This window comes from Bubalus bubalis, chromosome 18 (assembly GCF_019923935.1).
Source record: "Bubalus bubalis isolate 160015118507 breed Murrah chromosome 18, NDDB_SH_1, whole genome shotgun sequence".
In the NCBI taxonomy this organism is placed as follows: Eukaryota; Metazoa; Chordata; class Mammalia; order Artiodactyla; family Bovidae; genus Bubalus; species Bubalus bubalis.
This window is the reverse complement of record NC_059174.1, coordinates 48112475-48132682: the sequence shown is the minus strand read 5'-3', so window position 1 is coordinate 48132682 and position 20208 is coordinate 48112475. Positions and strand designations below refer to the sequence as shown.

The 20208-nt window shown below is 60.6% G+C and overlaps 1 protein-coding gene across 5 annotated transcripts in view; it reads right to left on the bottom strand.

Annotated features, from left to right (window-relative positions):
* The window catches only part of ACTN4 (actinin alpha 4), a 74182-nt gene that overhangs the window by 3305 nt on the left and 50669 nt on the right, over positions 1 to 20208 (bottom strand). For 3 of the 5 annotated variants that reach the window (XM_006068695.3, XM_006068697.3, XM_006068696.3), the window contains exons 6-18: positions 18704 to 18782; positions 17391 to 17472; positions 16584 to 16669; positions 12076 to 12168; positions 10243 to 10473; positions 9505 to 9652; positions 5453 to 5603; positions 2982 to 3090; positions 2728 to 2868; positions 2457 to 2639; positions 2211 to 2345; positions 1018 to 1197; positions 125 to 271 (exon numbers count right to left, since the gene is read on the bottom strand). In XM_006068695.3, coding sequence (XP_006068757.1) covers positions 125 to 271; positions 1018 to 1197; positions 2211 to 2345; positions 2457 to 2639; positions 2728 to 2868; positions 2982 to 3090; positions 5453 to 5603; positions 9505 to 9652; positions 10243 to 10473; positions 12076 to 12168; positions 16584 to 16669; positions 17391 to 17472; positions 18704 to 18782 — 1765 coding nt within the window. Of the gene's footprint in view, positions 1 to 124; positions 272 to 1017; positions 1198 to 2210; positions 2346 to 2456; positions 2640 to 2727; positions 2869 to 2981; positions 3091 to 5452; positions 5604 to 9504; positions 9653 to 10242; positions 10474 to 12075; positions 12169 to 15567; positions 15654 to 16583; positions 16670 to 17390; positions 17473 to 18703; positions 18783 to 20208 lie in introns of all 5 variants that reach the window. The other 2 variants (XM_025269076.2, XM_006068698.3) reach the window with 1 other exon arrangement.

Genomic DNA, 20208 nt, shown 5'->3' with positions numbered 1-20208 from the left:
GTGAGTGGCCTCTGATATTCAGGGACCATGATGTGAACAGACAGACAGATGTGAAGACAGAGGGGGCGGGGTGGGAGGTGACAGGAGGGAGGGAGGGAAGACGGGGGCTGAGGGAGCCGCTCACCTTGTCGAAGTGGTTGAAGGACGCCCGGAACTCCTGCATCTGCTCCTGGCTGATGCCCTTGGCGTCGCGGGTGAGGATCTGGTTCTCGACCTCGTTGATGGTGCGGGCGATGGTGGTGAGCAGCTGCTCCCAGCCCACCCGGATGTGCTGGGGAGGAACCAGGGCGTGAGTGCGGCTGGGCCAGTGGTCCCACAGTAGCTGCAGCTCAGGGGGGTCAGACTTGGGCTTCTCCTAACCCTCTCTCAGTGCCAACCCAGCCCCACGCACTCCCGTGCGCTCCCGTGCACACAGGGACACAGCCTCACGCCTGCCTCTGCCCACCCACCAGGGCCCTGGTTCACATCCCGCTGGTGTACGTCCCGGTCACGAGGCAGCAGAGGACTGGGGCCTGACACCCATGCCAGGATCCTCGTGGGAACCCTGCAGAGATGTTCCAGGCAACGCTTATCTAGCTTTCTGGGGAAACCCCTCTCCATTCCTTTTATTTAGTGGCACCCTCGGATTTGCATGGTCTCAGGGCCTATCACTGGGGATCATTTCAAGCTGCCAGTCTGACAGCAACCAGCCCTGATGCTGGGACTTCTGCACACATTGGCTGGACCCACGCCCTCAAGCAAGGACCAAAGGATCAAATGGCTGAGGCCATATTAGGGGGCAGGTGCTGCTGCCCTCCCGGCTCTTCAGGAGCTTGTCCTGAAATGCGTGTTATCGTGGTGATGGGAGAGTACTGGTAAGGAAGTCAACTTTTCAAAAAATATGAACATGAGATCCAGTCTCTGCGGTCAGAGTGAAAGAGGAGAGAGAGGAAGCGGGAGCCGGCTCTTCTACAGGGCAAAAACCACTCGGAAGAAGGCGGCAGCCTGGCTCGGGCTGGCAGGACGAGCAGGGCGCACCTCCATGGTATAGTTGGTGTGCTTGTTGTCGAAGATGAGGGCCTCCTGGATGAGCTGGTGCTGCTGCTCGAGCAGGTCCAGGTTGGGCTTGTAGTCCACAATGCTGCGCTCATACTGCTTCAGGTGGCTCAGCTGGTCCTCCAGCGTCCCGTTCATCTCGATGGAGATGCGCCCGATCTCCTGCACAGGGGAGGGTGGCGCTGGGCTGGGGCTGGCGGGCCCTCGGCCACCACCAGCCACCGGGAGGAGGCCTGTCACTGGCCACCACACCGCGAATTGGTGGTGGTGGTGGTGGCGGAGAGGTCGCCTCCAGCCTGGGGGTCCTCTCCCAGAAGGCCTGCCACTCACTGACTGTCCCCCCAGCCCCGCCCTCCAGCGCAGCAGCAGTGATCAGTTTCTGCCCTAGCGCTTCACAGGTCCACCCCCACCGCTCCCTCCCTATGAAGCCCAAGCCTGGGACAAGCCCCTTCTGCAGAGCTGGAAACTGAGGCCGGGAGAGGGCAGCTTATCACAGTACAAGGCAGAGCCGGGCTGGGAACCCAGGCCTGGCCCGCTTCAGAACCCGGGCTCCTGAGCGCCCCCACGCCTCGCCCCGCCACGGCGGCTGGTACTATGCCCTGGGCTGCCTGCCCAGACCTCTCAGACTGGTCGTGAGTTTCAGTGATGCCGCTTGGTCACCAGTAGCCCGAAGGGCATTGAGGGGCATGGTTACAAGCCTCCCCGGGGCTGGATCACCAGGGCGGAATGCGCATGCTCGTGAGGGTCTGAGCTTGGACCACCTTGGTCACAGCGACACCACGGTGCTCACGAGGGGGCTGGCGCAGGGCAGTGCCCAACTGTTCACTGAGGAAATGAAGTAACAGTCTCCGTCCCCTTTCAGGGATGACAACACTGAGGAACAGAGGTTACGTGTGCCTGACTCCAGAGCAGCAGCTGAGGGCAGAGTCGACTTGAGACCGCCTCTCCCTGACCCCTAGCACAGTCTTGCGCTGGATGGCACTGCCATTTCCATCGATATAACCTTCCCGATCCCACGAGGCCCCCGAGTCCACTGGCCCCACAGAGCACTGCGGACCTCCTGCCAGGGATGGGCAGCCTCCCATTCAGCGGGGGCTCTTGCTCAATTTTGCCAAGACATTCTTGGGGTGTGGCGGGGGGGCGAGGGTGGCAGGGCTGGGATGACTGGCCCTCACCTCCATCTTCGTCTGGATCCAGGGCCCCACAATATTGGCCTGGCTGGCGAACTGGCGGCGGAGGTGCTCGTTGGACTGCTGTTTGCTCTGCTCCTCCAGGAGGGCGTGGTCCCGCTTGGGCACCAGCTGCTGCACCTGGGGGAGGTGGGGGGGTGGGGCACGTGGGCAGGGGCAGTCAGGGGTCAGCCCTTCACCTGGCAGCCCCTTCTTGGCATGCCAGCAGGTCGGTGGTTGGGTGCCACCTACCTTCTCCCACTTGGAGTTGATGATCTGGGGAGTGACGGTGGTGTAGGGGTTGCTGCCTGAGAGCTTGATGTGGTTGCTCTCGGCGATCCGCTGGGCTTCCTTGTGGATGGCCAGGATGGCCTCCCGCTCCCTGTCAGCATCTGGCAGCGTCGACTTGAACTGGTCGTGGGCTGAGATCAGACCCTGGGGGACGTGAAGAGAAGGGGTGAGGGGGCAGCCCAGCCCCCAGAGGGCCCACGAGCCCTGAAAATGGTGGCGGGCAGGGGCGGACCTCGATTTCCTCGATGGTGTGGACGATGAACATGTCCTGGAGGTCCTCCATGGCGCTCTCCATCCAGTTGTTGAAGGGGGCCGCCCGCTTGGCGTACTCCAGGTGCAGCTGGTCAATGGTCTCCAGCTGCTTCTCTGTTTTCTGGTGCGACAAGGACAGAGGAGGGAGGTCAGTGGGCCAGCAGGGGCCGTGCATGGTGGGCCGGGGTCTGGGAAGCTCTGAGGGCACCCACCCCCACCCCCGCCACCGCTCACCTCCAGGGCTTCCCTGCGACTGTGGGTCAGAGAGCCAAGGGCGTCCCACTGGTCACAGATCTTCTGGCAGCGCGTGTTGACGTTGTGGGAGTCGTAGTAATCCAGCTCACTGTGGACCGGGCAGAGGGGTGGTGAGACCCAGTGCGGGCAGGGATTGCCGGACCCGCCCGCCCACACGTGTCCCAGGCCCTGGTGCTGGGGGACACCACCTCTCTGGGCTGAGGCAGGAGGAACTGGCGAGGGGGTTGGCGGGGAGAGGACAACAGAGCTTCCTGTCAAGAGCTGCTGACGCAGGGCTCCCAGACTGTGACCCTCAACCATGCCTTATCTGGATTGTTTTTTGGGCTGTGCCATGTGGCTTGTGGGATCTGAGTTCCCCGACCAGCAGTCAAACCCAAACCCGCGGCAGTGGAAGCACAGAGTCCTGACCAGTAGACCCCCAGGGAAGTCCCCTGGACTTGCTTTTTCCATTTAAAGAAAGTCTAGCAGAGCATGCTGGTTAGAGGACAAGGCTCTGGAGCCAAGTTCCCTAGGCGTGAATTCCAGCTCCTGATTTTGAACCTGTGTGACCCTGGGCAAGTGAATTCCCTCTGGATCCCTCGGTTTTCTCATCTGTGAGATGGGGGTGGGGTTGTGAGGACACCAAGTTACTTAACACATGTGAAGTGCTGAGAGCAGTCCTTGGCGCCCAGTGGGTAAGAGCAGGAAGTTACTAAAGGATATGTTTTTATGGGTATTAGGAAAAAAGTGTGTGACTAGCCTGCAATCTCATGCTAAGCAACTAACAATATATTCAAGGAAAAAAAACAAAAAACAAGCTGATCAGGGAATGGGTATTACTGTTGCCTTGACTGAGGTTGGGAACACTGAGCTGATACCATAGCTCTTGCCCCCCGACCGCACTCCTGAGCATCAGCCCCAGGCCTCCTGCCTCCTGGGGTTACACTTGGGCACTCCCAGCAGTAGGCTCCTAGTCGGTGCACAGGTCTAGGGTGACCAGACGGTCAGGCAGGATACAGGGGCCAGGGGAGCAGGCAAGAGCTGGAGGAGCAGCCAGGCAGTGTTCCACGCAGGGGCCGGGCCGGCCTGGGTTCCACTCGCATCTCACTCACTCCCTAGCTGTGTGACCCGGGGCAGGCCCCTTGGCCTCTGGGTGCCTCAGTCCCAGCTCTGTAACAGAGGATCAATGGGACTGACGAGCTGGCACATGGAAGGCCCTGAGTGCTCTGAGCTTTCGTCATTATCATCAATCGATGACCAGCCGGGCTGCCCATCCAGGCTCAGCCCAGGCTGCCCTTGGCCTCTGACTCATCTGCGGGGGAATGGGCGGCACCCCATACAACCCTCCCCCCTTCCTCCAGGGCAACTGTCCAGAGAGTTGCCTGGGGGACCATCAGCTCCCTGGCTCAGGGCGATGGGTTTCACATGGCCATTCCCAGTGCCCGAGCAGTGGGCTGGCCTAGCGCTGACTGCAAGTCTGTTGCCAACCAGCGTCCAGGGGCTCGCCTGTCCCATCCTCACAACCCCTGCAGATGGTGGGCATCTGTATCTGTGACCTCACTCTCCTCGGCCTGGACGTGCCAGGTACAGGGAGCTTGATCCTAGAGGAGCTGCAGGGCCTCCAACAGTGCCCTGTGAGGGCGTGTGTACCCAGGACTGTGCCTGCTAGTACTTCTGCCCCTGGGCAAGCACACGGGGAGCCCCAGAGCAGCTGGGCAGTGCGGAGGGAGTGAGTCAGGGAGACAGCCCTGCCCGGCGTGGGGCTCCTCCAGGCCTCGCCGCTGGGCCCCCGCCTTGGAGGAACAGGCAGAACTTCGGGGACGACTGTGACAGGGTGGGAGGTGTCTGTTGAAAGGCCAACTCCAGCCAAGGATCCTATTTTTGAGCAGACGGCTATTTTGGGAGCCCTGCCGCCCCTCCAGGGCCTGTGGATTTTCCATGAAGTAATGGCTGGGGCCTCCCGCTCCCTGGGCCTTGCCTGCTGCTGGCCGCTCCGCTGGGGGAATAAGGCTCCCTTTCACTGTGCTGGAGACTCAGTGTACTAATTGTGTGCACGAGTTTATCTGACTGGGATGGGGCGGGGAGGGCAGAGAACCGGCTGCCTGGAAGCTCTTACAATAAGTGTATTCTGAGCAGCAGAGGGAAGAGGCCGGGCCGAACAATGGGCTCTCTGTGCAGCCCAACTCCCCTTGGGGAGCCATGGGTGGGGGCCGTGGAGGCTAGGCCGCCCACCACCTCAGGGGGCCAGAGACCTCCCTTCTACTGGGGAACGTAGATCCCACTATGGGTCTCATCTGGAGTTAAGACAGGCGGACAAAAGGCATCACCCCGTAAGGCTCCTTCCTGGCATGGGAAAGGAAGGGGTGAGGGTGGAAAGGACCAGGGGAACCCCTCCACCACTGCCCCACCACTGCCCCGGGCCAGGTGCTGGCAGGGAAGCAGGTGACGGGGGACCATGAGCCCACACATACTTGAGCTCCTGGGCGATGGCAGCAATCTGCTCCACCCGGTCCTGGTGGGCGGCCAGGTCGCTCTCGAAGGCTTCGTGCTTGCGGATGAGGGCCTTGATGTCCGACAGGGTGGCCGTCTCATAATCCCGGTGCTTCAGCATGGCCTCCTTCCCTGAGGTGGGGCGGAGGGCAGGGGTGCTTGGTCAACAGCGTCGCGGGTGTCCAGAGGGGGTGTCCAACCAGAGGGAGGGGAGTGGGGTACAGACCCCATGCCCTGCCTTGGCGAGGAGGCTGCCATGAAAGCCGGAAACCCCGGGAACCTTTTCCCTTGCTCCTTCGAAGGTATTTCTAAGCCCAGCTATAACACCTCCTGGATGGGGCTGGGAGACACTGTGGGGTTGGTGGGTGTGAGTCAGATATCCCAACTCAGGCTCTGTGTTCTAGACTTAGTGTCTTTTATTGGTGCATGCCAAGTCGCTCAGTCGTGTCCGATTCTTTATGACCCTATGGGCTGCAGAACACCAGGCTCCTCTGTCCATGGGGCTCTCCAGGCAAGAACGCTAGAGTGGGTGGCCATTTCCTCCTCCGGGGGGTCTTTCTAACCCAAAGATCAAACCCACATCTCAACGTCTCCTGCGTTGGCAGGTGGGTTCTTGACCACTACGCCACCTGGGAAGTCCTTTATTGGCAGAATGTAAGAATCTGGACAGTGCTACCAAGGCTGGAAACATCAACACCCACCTGCAGAGGGCCTAACTGGGCCTCAGCAGTGCAGGGGGGTGGCGGGGTGCAGAGGGGAGGGGAAGTCTGACTTGGGGCTCTTCCGGGATCCTGACCCCTATGCCTGCTCCCTGGCCCTTGGGCGCCAGGCCCCCTCAGGGAGGAAGTCCTATCACACATCTGTTCCATGCTACCCTAAGGGCTTTCTGTGTGCAGTGAGGCAGGACCCATGTCAGGCCCTTTGAAGGAAGGGAGGAACACTGTTATTAGGCCCGGAGCCTGGCTAATTATACACCCTGGGACAGAAGCTCAGGCGAGGAGCCCTGCACACTCAGTACCGCAAAGAACTGAGGGGGAGATGCTAGGACCCCTAACCTCTAAAGCAACCTTGGGCTATTCCCAGAGTGCGCACTCAAGAGACCAAACCCTCCTCAGCTGGCACCAGAAAATCCTAACAGCTGCCTGCTGTGTGCAGCCAAGCAGGCAGTCTCTCCTGGCCTGCTTCTTCTTCTGTAAAATGGGGCCAATGCCACCCCTTGGCTAAAGCCCCAGTGAGGTGATCTCGAAAAGGGTGGGCACCAGCCAGGCCTACCCCACTGCAGCCGTCCCAGGGATGGAGCCCCGAGCCAGCGGGCAGGGGGCGGTGCGGCCTGGGAGCCTGACTCCATGGGGCCCTGCCACCCCAGCCCCGGGGCAGTGGGCCCAACCACAAAGGCAAGCTTGCAATTCCCTTCTCCAGATCGGCTTTATCCCAAGGGTGGGAACCAGAAATAGCAGGTTACCACTTCTCTGCCTCAGCAGAGCTGCCGCAAGGGAGCTGCCAGGGGGAAGAAGGGGGAGGAGGGGGCCACAGCCAGGGCTGCCTGGGACCCGGGCCAAGGGGCAGCCAGGCCGAGGGAGGGGGGGAGGGAGGGGGGGGCTCATTTTTGCTTTCTCCCCAGACAATCTGAGACCCTGTGAGGAGCCTCCACGTGGAGGCTCACACACTCCTGCAGGCTGCAGCGGATGGTGAGGGGGTTACAGGGTGGCGGCAGCTCAATCTGCCCTCTGCCCCCGCTGCACACACAGGTAGGGAGCCTGCTCCACCCGATCCCAGGGCTACAGCGGGGCCGGTCTGCCCTGTGGTGCGTAATTGGTGGTTCAGAGGACAGAGGCTTCAGGTCTCGGGAATGAGAATGGACAGCCCTGCCCAGTGGCTCCGGGCCGACGCGAGGGGGAGGGCTGGATGCCAGAGTGCCTGAGGGGAGGCGGGGCCAGGGCATGTGGAGGCCAATGGAGCGGCTGGGCCCTGGCTGAAGCCTGGACCCACTTCTAAACGCCTTCAGGTGAAGGCCGGCCAGGTTCCAGGGAAGCAGCTCTGAGGGCCCATCACCCCTCCTCCCCTGGGCCTCAGGAGGCCCTCTTCCAGGCCTCTTGGAGCCCCAGGAGAGAGGCTGAAGGGCTGACAAGAGGCCCCCAGGAGGCAAACACACAGGGATGGTCCTCAGAGACCAAGGAAGGATGACGGAGAGAGATGACATGGATGATGGCAGATGGTTCAGTCCAAGTGGGGGACACGGGTGCTCTAAAACCCACTTAAACGACAAGGGACCTCTGACGAGAGAAATGGCAAAACTGGCTGGTCTCTGAGCTCCCTGGGCAGGAACCTTTCCCCACCTGGGAAACTGCTGACCACAGCGAAGGGGCTCGAGAGATGTTTGTTGACTGAGTGAATGAAGAACCAACAAATGAACTACACGCCAATGCCCCTCCCCTCAGGTCTGAGGGGCAGAACCCACGAGCGTGGCTTCTGCGAGGCAGAGGGAGGCACCTGCCTCCCAGCACGGACTTCGTGGTCCTCGCCTGGCCTTCCAGCTCCCCCTGCTCCGCATCCCTCCCCTGGCACAGGAGGGCCAGGATCCTCAGGAACTCCTGTGAGGAGGGCATTTGCTGGGCAGCAGCCAGGGACATGGATGACACGGGCCCCAGTCAGCACAGCCCACAGAGCCTCGTGTCCACGTGCCGGCAGAGGCGGGCCGGCTCCATGTGGGCGCCTCTGGGTGGGTCTTAGCAACTGGCCAGGGTTGGGGCTGCCTGCCAAAGGGCTTCCCAGGTGGTGATAGTATTAAAGAACCTGGTGGTCAATGCGGGAAATGCAGAAGACCCAGGTTTGATACCTGGGTCGGGAAGATCCCCTGGAGGAGAGCGTGACAACCCACTCCAGTATTCTTGCCTGGAGAATCCCATGGACAGAGGAGCCTGGTGGGCTACAGCCCATGGGGTTGCAAAGAGTTGGAACAACTGAAGCAACTGAGTATGCAAGCATGCACACCAAATAGCTGGGCGGGTGGGGGGGGCTGGAGGAGCCCCCGGGGGCTCAGTGAGGATCTTGTGGGGGACCAGGAGGGTGGGAGGAAGAACCACACTGAGCAATGCAAGGAAGCATGAAACCAGTTCAGCAGAGTGGTCACAGGAGGGCAAAGCAGAGTGGGAAGGAGGCGGCCAGAGTGGGAGGGTGGGAGCCCCGTGGAAGGCCCTCAGCGTTCCCAAGCGCTGGCCGTTTCCTGAAGGCTCTCAGGCCCTTGGGATCTGGGATCTCAGCCTGGTGTGGGTCCCAGCTGAGGGCCAGGACGTGATGGAATCCCGCAGCCCGAGCCAAGAGAACAGGCAGCTGTGGAGCTGCCGAGAAACTGGGGTCACTGCAGCCCTTCTGGGAGAAGGCATCCCGTGGAAGGCAAGCCCCCCCGGGGGAGGCATGGGGTGGGGCGGAGGTGAGAAAGAGCTCCCGTGGGGGGCCACACCGAAGGCTGGTCAGTGAGCGGCACCTGCAAGTCGGGCAGCAGGGCCAGGAGGTGGCTCTGTGGCCTGGTCTAAGGACCGTGCTTCGGACCCCAGGCTGGCCAGGACAGGCTCTTCAGCGTGAGGTTCACGGTCTCAAAGGGTGAGGGGGACGGAAGGCAGGCTGTGTGAACCCAGGCTGCCGGAGCAGGGCGAGCCTGCCCCTGGCCCCACTGGCCTGGAGGGGTGCTGTCCTCAGGGCAGACGGGCAGGCCTGGGGGTCATGTCCCTAAACAGCCAACCCAGGGCTGCATTCTCAGATGACCCAGGAAGGGGCCCACCTGTGAGTGATCTCCAGGCCAGAGCAGCCTGGGGAGACCTGGCCCCAAGCTGTTCCTTGCTGCCCAGGGCTGGATGCACCCAAAGCGTCATTTGTGACACGTGTGTTCCGAGGCAGCAAAAAAGGGAGCCTAAGAAACAGACAAAGCCTACACAGGCAGCAGGGGCTGTGTGTGTGCAAGTGTCTGCATGTATGTGTGAGCACGTGCGTGTGTCTGAGAGCCAGGAAAGGAGGGCGGGAGCAGGGAGGGCTGTACCATCGGTCCAGGCCTCGTGGATGGAGGCCTTCTGCCGGAACTTCTCTGCCAGGTGGTCGAGCCGCTCCAGCCGGCGGATCTCGTTCAGCAGCCACTCCTCGTAGCCCTTCTCGGCCTGCTCCAGGTGCTGCCAGCCGTTGTTGATGTCCTGTGGGGGCAGGAGAGGGCGGGGCTACATGGGGGGCTGGGGCACCTAGCGGGGCAGTGCCTCCCAGAGGGGCAGTGCCTCCCAGAGGGATGCTCACAGAAGGCAGAGAAACGGGCGGGGTCACACGTCGCCCTGCTCTGCTGTACCTGCACGCCTGCACAGGGCCCCGCACGAGGCAGGTGCAGTCTACACCTTCCGACTAAACGAATGAGTGACACGGAATGAATGAATGCCCCCATGGTGCTATGGGAATCAGAAGGTGCCTGTGCAGTGATTATCACCCTCTCCTGGAAAGGGATCTCAAGCACTTGGAGGTCTGGGAGTCCCAGCCAAATGAAGGTCCAAATTCAAATGACTCCAAACTATGGTGTGGTCTTGGGATGAGAGTAAAACTCCTGGGAGTGATGCGGGGAAACGAAACAGTCAAGTGTCAAGTGTATGCCCCACGGCGCCTTGCACCCGGATCTGTGCGTTCTAGTTCAGAAAGACTGTGCAGGCCAGACAATACGCCTGGGGGTGGCCTGGAGCTGCCCCTCCACCCCTCACGGGGCTTCTGTGGCTCCGTAGGCCTCCTGGGCCCTGGCACTCACCGACACCATCTTGCCCTCGGAGGGCATGAAGGCAGGCCGGTTGCTGAGGCGCAGCTTGGTCTGCAGCGTGTTGAAGTTGATCTCCAGCTGGCACTTCTCCTGCACCTTCGGCGGCTTGTGGACCCGCCGGTAGTCGCGGAAGTCCTCCAGCTTCTGCTGCATCTCCTGGATGGTTTTCTGCGGCACGCGGTCCTCCAGCCAGGGGATGGTGCGCCGGATCCACTCCAGGAGCTGTGGGCCCACGAAAAGTCGGGGTGACCTTTGCAGGGGACCCGCCGACAGGTGACAAGGCTGCCTCCAGCTCATGGGCACATGGGACCTGGATCTTCGAGGATCCCATCTTGGGGGATCACCCCTGCTGTCCAGCCTGACTTCTCCATGATTCCCCATGGGCATCCCATGGCCAGGGATTCTGGGAATATCACTCCTGCTGGAATCACAGTGCTGTTCTCTGGCTACTTTCTGCTTCTGCCTTTGCTCTTGGTCTTCCTCCCTCCTCTAAGCAGGATGGCCTCAATGCAGACATCCCTGTGGGCGCACCGCCCCCATCAGGCCCGCACAAAAATCCACTGTCGCCATACGCAACAGTATTTGAGAACCTTGCTGCATCCCGTTCACCAACCGTAAGTGCCCCAAGGCAGGGCTGGCCACACGCCTGGCTCAATCTGAGGTGGTTGGTGCCAGGCGCAGGGCCTGGGCACAGGAAACTAGACAGTACAATTGAAAAAAGAAAGTGACCTGTACTTTTATGAGCCACTCGTGTCTTTGATGGAGTGAAGACCGGGTACAAACGAGCAAACAAACTGGACATCCCAGAACAATCCCAGGAGAGTAAGATCAGTCACCACGCAGGCAGATGTGCCAGCCGCAGGCAGGATAAGAAAACCAAGGCCCAAGGCCTCCACGGTGTTCACTTCTGGGTGCCTGGCACCGCCTGCCCTCTGTTGGGCAAGGCTGGGACTCTGGACACAGCCCCTTAACCTTTCCTTGGTGTTGGCAGCGATGGTGGTACCAGGTGGTAGATTTCTCTTGTTTAAAGTATCTTTAACTTTGCAAAAGAAAAAGTTGGCCGCTATAGGTGGCCTGGAAATATTTCCCAAATTTTCCTGGTCTGTGAAATCTCAGAGTCTGGGGAACACTGATCTAGAAGAGCAGTCAAACGGCTCCTCCTGCGCAGCATAGATGCCAAGAGGGTAACAGGAGTTCCCTCCTCACAGGGGACCTGCCGTGACAGACAGCCATCCTGTCTGTCGCTGTATCGGATCTCGGGTGTCTCTCCATCCTACCAAATCAGGCTTCTGTGTGCAGGACACGGGGACAGGAATTTTTGCATAGGGGTGGGAACTTTTAAAAAAGCTCCTTTAAAATTTTTTTTTAAAATAAAGGGACTTCCCTGGTGATCCACTGGTTAAGACTCTGTGCTTCCACTCTAGGGGGTGTGGGTTTGATCCCTGGGTCAGGGAACTAATATTTTTTTTGTGTGGCGTGCCCAACAGATTTTTAAAAAATAAAATAAAAAGCTCCCCAGCTGATTCTAATGCAGTGGGAAAAACCCTGTCCCTAGGTATCTCTGTAGGAAGCCAGGCTCGGGGTGCCAGGAGCCAATAAGCTCGGTGGCACATCACTCTGACCCTCAGTCCTGTGAAACCATGCGCACTGGCGTGGTCAAACTGCACTCTGTAGCCCTGTGAGCCTCCCTAGAAGGCCTCGCTGCCGTCCTTGCTCTCTGCTCCGCAGGTGTCACATGGACTCGGGCCAAGGGTAATGAGAGGGGACCGACCCCTCAGCTCTGGCGGGGCCACCGGGGGAGGGCGGGGGCGAGCGGTCACTCACGTCGCTGGCCAGCCTCTCATAATCTTCCATCAGGTGCTCGTTCTCCTGGTTGACGGCCAGCACCTTGCAGATCCGGTTGGCAGCGGTCTCAGCCTGGGTCGGGGGACGGGGTTGGGGGGGAAGCGCACACAGTCAGGGCTGCCTGGGGGCTGCTGACCCTCCCTCCTGACAGGCAGGTCCCCTGAACGCTGGCACGTCCGTGGCCCACACAGAAGGCCCCGAGGTGGGGAGGAGAGGAAGCACAGAGCCAGCAAGAGGGTGCCCTGAATGGCTGAGTCCTGACAGGCCTTGCTGGGGTCCTTGAAGCTGACTGCTAAGGCCCCTGCTCGGGGAGCCGGGCCTGTGTGCTCTCTCCGCTTGGACCCTGGAAGTGTTGAAGTACCCTAATGTGGGGGAAATGGACTCAGAGGCCCACAGAGAGGAGGCCTGAGTGAGGCTGAGTAGGGTCATCCACGCAGCTGAGCCTGGAAGGACCCGCCCCTTGGCTGGGAAGGGAGGCTGCACCAGGGAGCCCTGGGGCGTGGGCAGAGGAGGGGGTGCCGGTGTCCCCCAGAGCAGGCTGGTGGTGGGTGCATGGGCAGAGCACACCTGGCCCCTTTCCTATCCCCCCCAGAGAAGGCTGCCGCTGGCTGGGCGGGCAGAGGTCCTGATCCACAGGGTGGAGGGGAGCCGGGGCTCCCGAGAGCGGGGCGCGGCGCCAACAGTGACTAGTCTCTGCCCCAAACTACAGGGTGGGTCCTGCTGTGGGGGGAGGGGGGGGCGGGCGGGGAATGCAAGAACAGGAGGAGGAGGGTGAGGGATGGCACACAGAGACCAGGTACCTTTTGGGAAGCACAGAAAGCCTCCAAGAAGAAGAGTTGAAAACGGCAACAGAACAGGAACAGAAATAGTGAGGAGGGTCTACAGAGCGGTGGGGAAGGAAAACAGAGAGGCTTGGGGATGGCTCCAGCCCTGCTGACGCCCGCCTCTCTCCTCCACACACAGGTGGGGAGGGGAGTGGGGGGCCAGCTGCGGCTGGTGTGCACACACACACACACACACGCACACCTGCTGCATGCTGCAGGACACTCGCCAACGAGCCCCAGAGGGGAGGCTCGCGAAGGCCTTGGCCAGCGAACACTCAGCCCCGAGTGAGCGCAGGAAGCAGAGCCCAGGTCGCAGCCTGCAGGGAAATCCCTGACCCCCAGCCTGGAGAGATGACCAGACCGGCCCCCCAAGTTCAGCTCCACCCTGCCAGGCAGGCCCCGCGAAGGTGTGGGCTGATGGGCAGGAGTGTTTTGTTTCGAGGCTGAATTCCTGGCACCCGGCTCGGGGCTTGGCATGTCTGAGGGACTCAGAGCTGATGAATGAATGAGCGAGCAAAGGACAAAGAGCATATGCTTTTGTGAGTAGAAATAAACCATCAGGAGAGGACGGGCATACGTGGGGCGAGGACTAGGGCTGCCCTGCATTCATGAAATGAAACAAAACCCAGAGAGCACTCTTTTAAGAGGCCTGATGGAGCCTCTGGGGAAAAGACGGTGGCAATAACACAAGCATTACGGGGCTCTCCTGAGAAGTAAACAGGCAGGGGGAAGCTAGAGAGGCCTGTATGCTGCATGTCCCTGGTGACCCGCAGCTCCCCAGAGGCTGGCCTTTATTTCCTCCCTAACGAGAGAGGCCCAGCTCCCTCAAAAACTCCCAGATGTTGGGGCTTCCCTGGTGTCTAGTGGTTAGGACTCCCTGCTTCCACTGCAGGGGGCGCTACTCTGGGAACTAAGATCCCAAACTCCTAGGGGTAAAAAACACCAAAAAAAACCTCCCAAATGCTCTGACCTGGGCTTTCCGGCCGGCATCCCCTCCCACAGATGCCTCCAGGCCTCTGGTCCCCCACCCTGGAGTCCTGCTATAAGCACCAGAGGGCAGTTTGGGCAGAGAGAAGACACGCCCTTCAGGGCAGTGTGGTCGCAGCGAGGCTGGCGAGGGGCCCGTGGAGCAGGGAGGCCCACAGCAAACGTGCTATCAGTGGGGGTTTGTGGCCAGGAATCTCCCACCCCACCCCGTTTTCCCTCTAGGGTGAGGGGTCCCCTCCACCTCCCTGCCTGTGCCAAAGGCACCCCCAGTCTCCCCACCGCCAGGAGAACACATCAAACACATACTCCAGCCACGTGCTGGGGAGGCTGCTCCCACTGCCAGGCCGTGTGCAGGGCGCTCATGGGGCCAGACACTGTCCTGAGCCCTTGGCCTGCTCATTTCACCCTCAGACGATCCTGAGGAGGGTGCTGGTCTGCTCCCCATTATACATGTGGGAGAAGGGAGGTGAGGGCCTTCTCCGAGGTCACACTGCTGAGCAGCGACAGAGCAGGGACCCCTGGCAGACTGCCCGCAGGAAGGCCTTGCTGGACCTGGGGCTCTGAGGCAGGCAGCAGTCAAAGTCCCCATCCCGTGACTTGTGTCCCCCTCTTGTAAGTGGGGATACCGGGGCCCGCCCACTCCTGGCGTGGGCATGGGCCGCTGACAGCCCGTGCACATGGAGTGTCTGGAGGTCCTAGCATGCAGCTGCGGGAGGGCTACATTGCTTCAGCTGTGTCCAACTCTGTGTGACCCCACGGACTGTAGCCCGCCAGGGTTTCTCTAGGCAGGAATACTGGAGTGGGTTGCCGTGTCCTCCTCCAGGGCATCTTCTCGACCCAGGGATTGAACCCATGTCTCTTATGTCTCCTGCACTGACAGGCGGTTCTTAGCACCACCTGGGAAGCACGCAGTTACTGCTCGATAAATAGCTCATTTCTTGGTCTTCTCTCTGCCCAACTGCTAACCGGGACACAGAATCAAATTGCTGGGAATACACTGCAGGCCAAAACCAGGCATGCAGGAGGCAGGAGGAGGGGACAGAGGTGTCCAGGCCTCCAGGCAGCAGGGGCAGCTCTAGTGAGAGGTCGGCTGGGCTCAGGGAGGGCAACCCCAGGGAACAGACCCTCTGACTCCCTGCTTGCAGTGGTGGGGCTGTTGGGGGCAGGGGCCCTGTGACCTGGGCCCCTGGAATCAGAGACGGGCCGGGCCTGGGGCGTTTGCTGGGGGAAGGAGCCGCAGAGCAGGGCAGGAGAGCCAGCATTCCCAGTGGGGACATGGCCGCTGCGGCAGGCGGGCGGCCGGGCATGGATCAGGGAAAGAGGGGGACAGCTGAGAGCAGGTGCACAGGCCCCAGCTGCGCCCCGCTGTCTGAGGTGATACTGGGACTCGACTGCCTTGTCTAGAGAAAACCGGGACCAGCCGCCACTTCACAGGGTGGGCTGTATCCATGGAGGGACTCGTGGGACTGTCTGTGGCGTCTCAGCCCTGGACCAGTGCCGGCTGGGTGATGGCCATGGAGGCTCAGCGTCACAAGAACCTTCCAGGCTGGGTCAGTCCTCAGCCCGGACACTGGGATGGTGGGATGGTGGTGGTGGGGGGGGGGTTGGCAAGGGTGAGTCTCCGGCCACAGCAGTGAAGGTACTCCCGCCCCCAGCTCACCTTTTGAGCCCCTGAGAAAGCGTGGTAGAAGCAGGACACGTAAGTCATGATGGCTTTCTCATCTGGCCTCAGAGTGCCTACAATATCTGCGCAGAGAGAGAGAGAGAGAGAGAGGCAGGAGAGAGTGAAAGATGCAGGAAGGGCGGCTGAGGCCGGGCCCGAGGCTCATGCGGGAAGGATAGCGCTGGCTCTGGACTGGAAGCCAGACCCCGGCTCCAGCCTGCGTGGGCGCGTCTTGCCGAAGTTTTGCAGAGGGGAAGGGGCGACATCCGAAAGGGACAGATTCCTTTCCTAACCAGATCCGGGTTTGGGACACAGCGGAAGCCTTGGTTGGGGCTGGGGGGATCTTGCTTGCATTATTTGATCTTTCTGAAAACATACGCAGGATCCATGTCCTGTGTGACCACCTACCACCTGAGCACAAACCCCTAATCATCTCCCTGGGGTCTCAGAATGAAACCCAAACTCCAGGACTACAATGTCTCCCCAGAAGGTCTCTGCCACCTTCTCCAACCTCATCTTCCTCTGCTCCCCAGCCATTCCTTGGCCCTGCCATTGATGCCTCAGGACCTTTGCACTTGCTCCCCGTCTATCTGGAACACTCCGCAGCTCCTGCTCATCGCCCTCTCCTCGCCAGTGAGGATCCCAGTGCCTCCCACCATGCCGTCTGTGCACTCTCCTACTCCTCTCACGTATGTTACTTTCTCTGTGGACCTGCTCGTTGTCTGTCTTGCCCACTAGGCTGTAAGCTCCATGAGGGCAGGGGCCCTGCCTGACTCGGTCACTGACTGTATGTACTGCACTGAAGGAGGGGGGTGAGCTCTGAGGCACTCGAGAGATACTACGAGCAGGGAGAGGCTAAACGGGCAGTGACGCCAAGGAGCCGGGGGGATGGCTTCCAGTCGGAGAGTGGCCACTGCCGTCTGCAAGAGAAATGAGGTGAGTGCGGGAGGAGAGAGGCAGCAGCGGCATTGGGCGGTGGCGGCGAGGTGGGCCTGCCTGGCCCTGCCCGGTACCTTCTGCGCTCCCGAAAAGGCATGGTAGAAGCTGGACACATAGGTCATTATGGCCTTCTCGTCGGGCCGGGCCGTATTCACGATGTCTGTAAGTGAACGACAAGGGTTAAACTGCCCCAGCGGGGGTGGGGACGGGCGCTCACGGAGACGCACGGGCTCCCCAGGCCACAGCAGGAGTCCTGGGAGAAGGACCCTCGGAGCCGATTCCACGACCCTGGGCGACTCCAGTGGGCTTGGCCAGCCCCTTGGCCCCTGTATCCCCCATGGTCACCGGAAAGGCCAAGGCTGTGGGAAATGGGATTAAGACGAGGCCACTTCCTCTCTCTGAGAACGGCCTCAAGGGGCTGGTAGACGGTCAGCCCCAGGGGCCGCCAGAGGCCAGAGGCGGGGGTCCTGGCCGGGGTGGTGCGTGGCTGGGAAACGGAGCAAAGCCGGAAAAGGAAAACAGCATTCCACTCTGTGGGCTCCAGATCTCCAGCCTGTGGCAGGCAGGAAGGTGGAGGCCTTGGTTATTCACAGAAGCCGACCCTCCCAGTGACCGAGGGGCGGGACCAGTCAGGAAGGGCTATGGTGGGGGTGCCGGGGCCCAGGCCCCAGGGGCGGCCCTAAGAGCTGGTCCCTTCAAAGACCCCTTCCCCACCAACTCCAACCCAGGCTGCTCCCGCCTGGGCGCCCTGGGTGACGACACCATTATTCCCGGTTCAAGCAGATTTGCTCAGGTGTTCCGGCTGGCTCCGCCAGCTCCGAGGTCACCCCAAGACATGCCCGTAAAGCAGCGTGCTGACAGAGCAAGAGGGATGTACTTACCCTCTGCATCTAGCATCTTGGGGATGTCGAGGTATTTCTCAGCCACTTCGAAGGCATTGTTCAGGTTGGTGACGGGGTCATCCTGGGGGAGGGAGGCGAGGGAAGGAGGAGAAACATGGTCAGGGGCAGGACGCACAAGCAGAGGGAACAAGGGCTGGCCCCGAAGGGTGGGATCCTGGGGAGAGCTGGAACTGGAAATGTTCCTTCAGGCAGTTCTCAGCCACCTGCGCTGTGCAGGGAGTTGGGGGCGCGGCGGACACACCTGGATAAAGGAACGCTGCTGGAAATCTTTGGGGGGCTAACTGTGCACCTTTCCTTCAGAAAAAAACACAGGCGTGCTCTTTCCTTAGAATTTCCAGCCATCCCTGGGTCCCAGATTAAGACCCCTGCCCTGAAACATTGATCCAGACCTGAGAGCGCAGTGGGGTGTGGGCATGGGGGTGGGGAGCAGAAAGCCTCTGCGTTCTAAGCTCAGCCCAGCTCACAGGACGGGAGCCCACTTCACACTGACCTTCCCTCACGGGCCTCTCCCACTCTCCAGCTACAGCCCAATTCGATTAATTGATTAGTGGCTGTGGCCTGAGCGGGCTGAGCGCAGGCCTGGGCACCCCCGTCCCCCAATCTGGGCCCCCATCTGGGATGATGCTCTTTCTCTCTGGCCCTAGGCTGCCTCCCCCATGGGCCCTGCCCCACGAGGCCAGCTCAGGAGCGCCTTCCTTCTTCTGTAGCATGGGTTCCCCCGTGATGGTTCAGAATTCCTTACCCCTCCCCACTGGGCAGAGCGTGAATGCTTCCAGAATCTAGAGGGTTATGGAAGGGGAGCTGGGGACCTCCCTGGTGGTCCAGTGTTAAGAATCCGCCTTCCAATGCAGGGGACTCGGGTTCGATCCCTGGTCGGGGAACTAAGATTCCACATGCCAAGCGGCAATTAATTAATCCCGTGTGCCACAACGACTGAGCCCTCACGCCACAACTAGAGAGAAGCCTGCCCGCCCCAACTAGGACCTGATAAAGTCATAAGTAAATAAATAAAAAGGAAGTGGAACTGGAAGGCATTGTCGGCCAGGATCTCCCATAACCCCTGGCAGCTCAAGGAGGGAGAAGGGGACAGGTCCCAAGGGGAGCAAAGTAGGCGAGATCAGCCACCAAGCCTGGGGTTTCCTGATGGCTGGCACAGGGCCCTCCTGGTCTGCCCATCTGAGCACAGAGTTTAGCTCTGGACACCAGCAACAGATGGGCTGGGGGCAGTGGCCCAGAGTCAGGGTCAGAGTTGGGGTGTCTGTGGGCCACTGAGGGGAGCGAGAGATGCGTACCTTTCTCAGCTTGTCGTACTCGATCAGCTCTGGTCTGTGCCGGTGGATCAGGGCGTTGAAGGCAAGACCGTCCTTCCAGCTGGGGATGGAAAGGCCAAGGTTGTGAGGAGGGCCCCCATGGTCATGAGTGGCTATGGGCCGTGAGCACACAGGAATGACTACCTCCCACTCAGCGAGGGGGTCTCGAGAGTGTGCCTGGCTGGCTGTGAGCCTGGCTGCTGGAGCCGGACCGTCTGGGGGAAAACCCCACCCCTTCCTCTGTCAGTGCAACCTTAGGCAAGTCCCCTATCTCCTGCTACCTCAGGTTCCACATCTGCCAAATAGGGATAATACAGTGCCTACACGTCATCGGGCTGTTGTGAGGATGAGTAACTGTGTGAGGCTGAGGCCGATACCTGACACGTGACAAGCGCTTTATGACTGCTCGTTACCGGGGTAGCTGTGCCCCACTGAGCACTGCCGTGCGTGGCCCCACTGAGCCGGACAGGCCTGTGCTGCGGGCCCTCTGCACTTGGCTGACCTGACCGGTGTGCCGGCTAAATGCCGGGATGTGGCTTGGCGTGAGGGGCTCTGTTCAGAGGGAAATGACAGCTGGTCACAGGCCAGACTGGTCACATTTCCCTGCCCGGGAACCTCTAAGGCAGGGGTCCCCAACTTCTGGGGTGTACACGGGTACCTCCTGTCAGGTCAGTGGCAGCATCAGGTTAGAAATAAAGTTGAGAGTAAATAGAATGGGCTTGAATCATCCCAAAACTACGCCCTGCCTCCCACCCTGAGAGAGAGGAATGGTCCGTGGAAGAACTGTCTTCCATGAAACCAGTTCCTGCTGCCAAAGAGGCTGGGGGCCGCTGCTCTAAGGGCTGGCTCTTCCGGAGGTCAGGCTTACTGGCGTCTCACACAGACCCCCTCTCTGAGCATGGCACTCCTGCTGGTTACCTTCTGCCACCTTATCCTATTTCATTGTCTTTCTTCGGCCCTTCTCACTACTCGGAATTAGGCCGGTTCCTTCACACCTTTGTGAACTACTGGTCCCCGGCTGGGGTGTGACCTTCCAAGGGCAGGGACTTGATCTTGGCGCTAGTCTATTCCCACTCTTGGCAAGAAGTAGGCACTCCACAGGTACTGAGTGACTGAATAAATAAACGAATGAGAAGTGCACGGAGGACCAGCTAGCTGGGAAGGAAGGAGACGTGGAGGAGATCAAGGGAGGGACTGCACGCTATGAATGGCTGAGCACAGTGGTCTCCGACGCCCAGTGCAGGGCCCTGGGGAGCCTGAGGACACAGCAGGACCTCTGTGGACACTGGAAAACCCCGTTCTTCATCCCTGTGTTTGCCCTCTCCCTGGACCATCCACCCCAGGAAGACAGCAGAGGCTCAGAGGGGTGAAGTCACGGTCATGTCAGATCTGGCCTCAAGGCCACCCAAAAGCCTGCATGCCTAATCCCCAGGCCGTGCCATACTCCCAGATCTCCCACTGACCATGCCTGCCTTGTGGACACACTC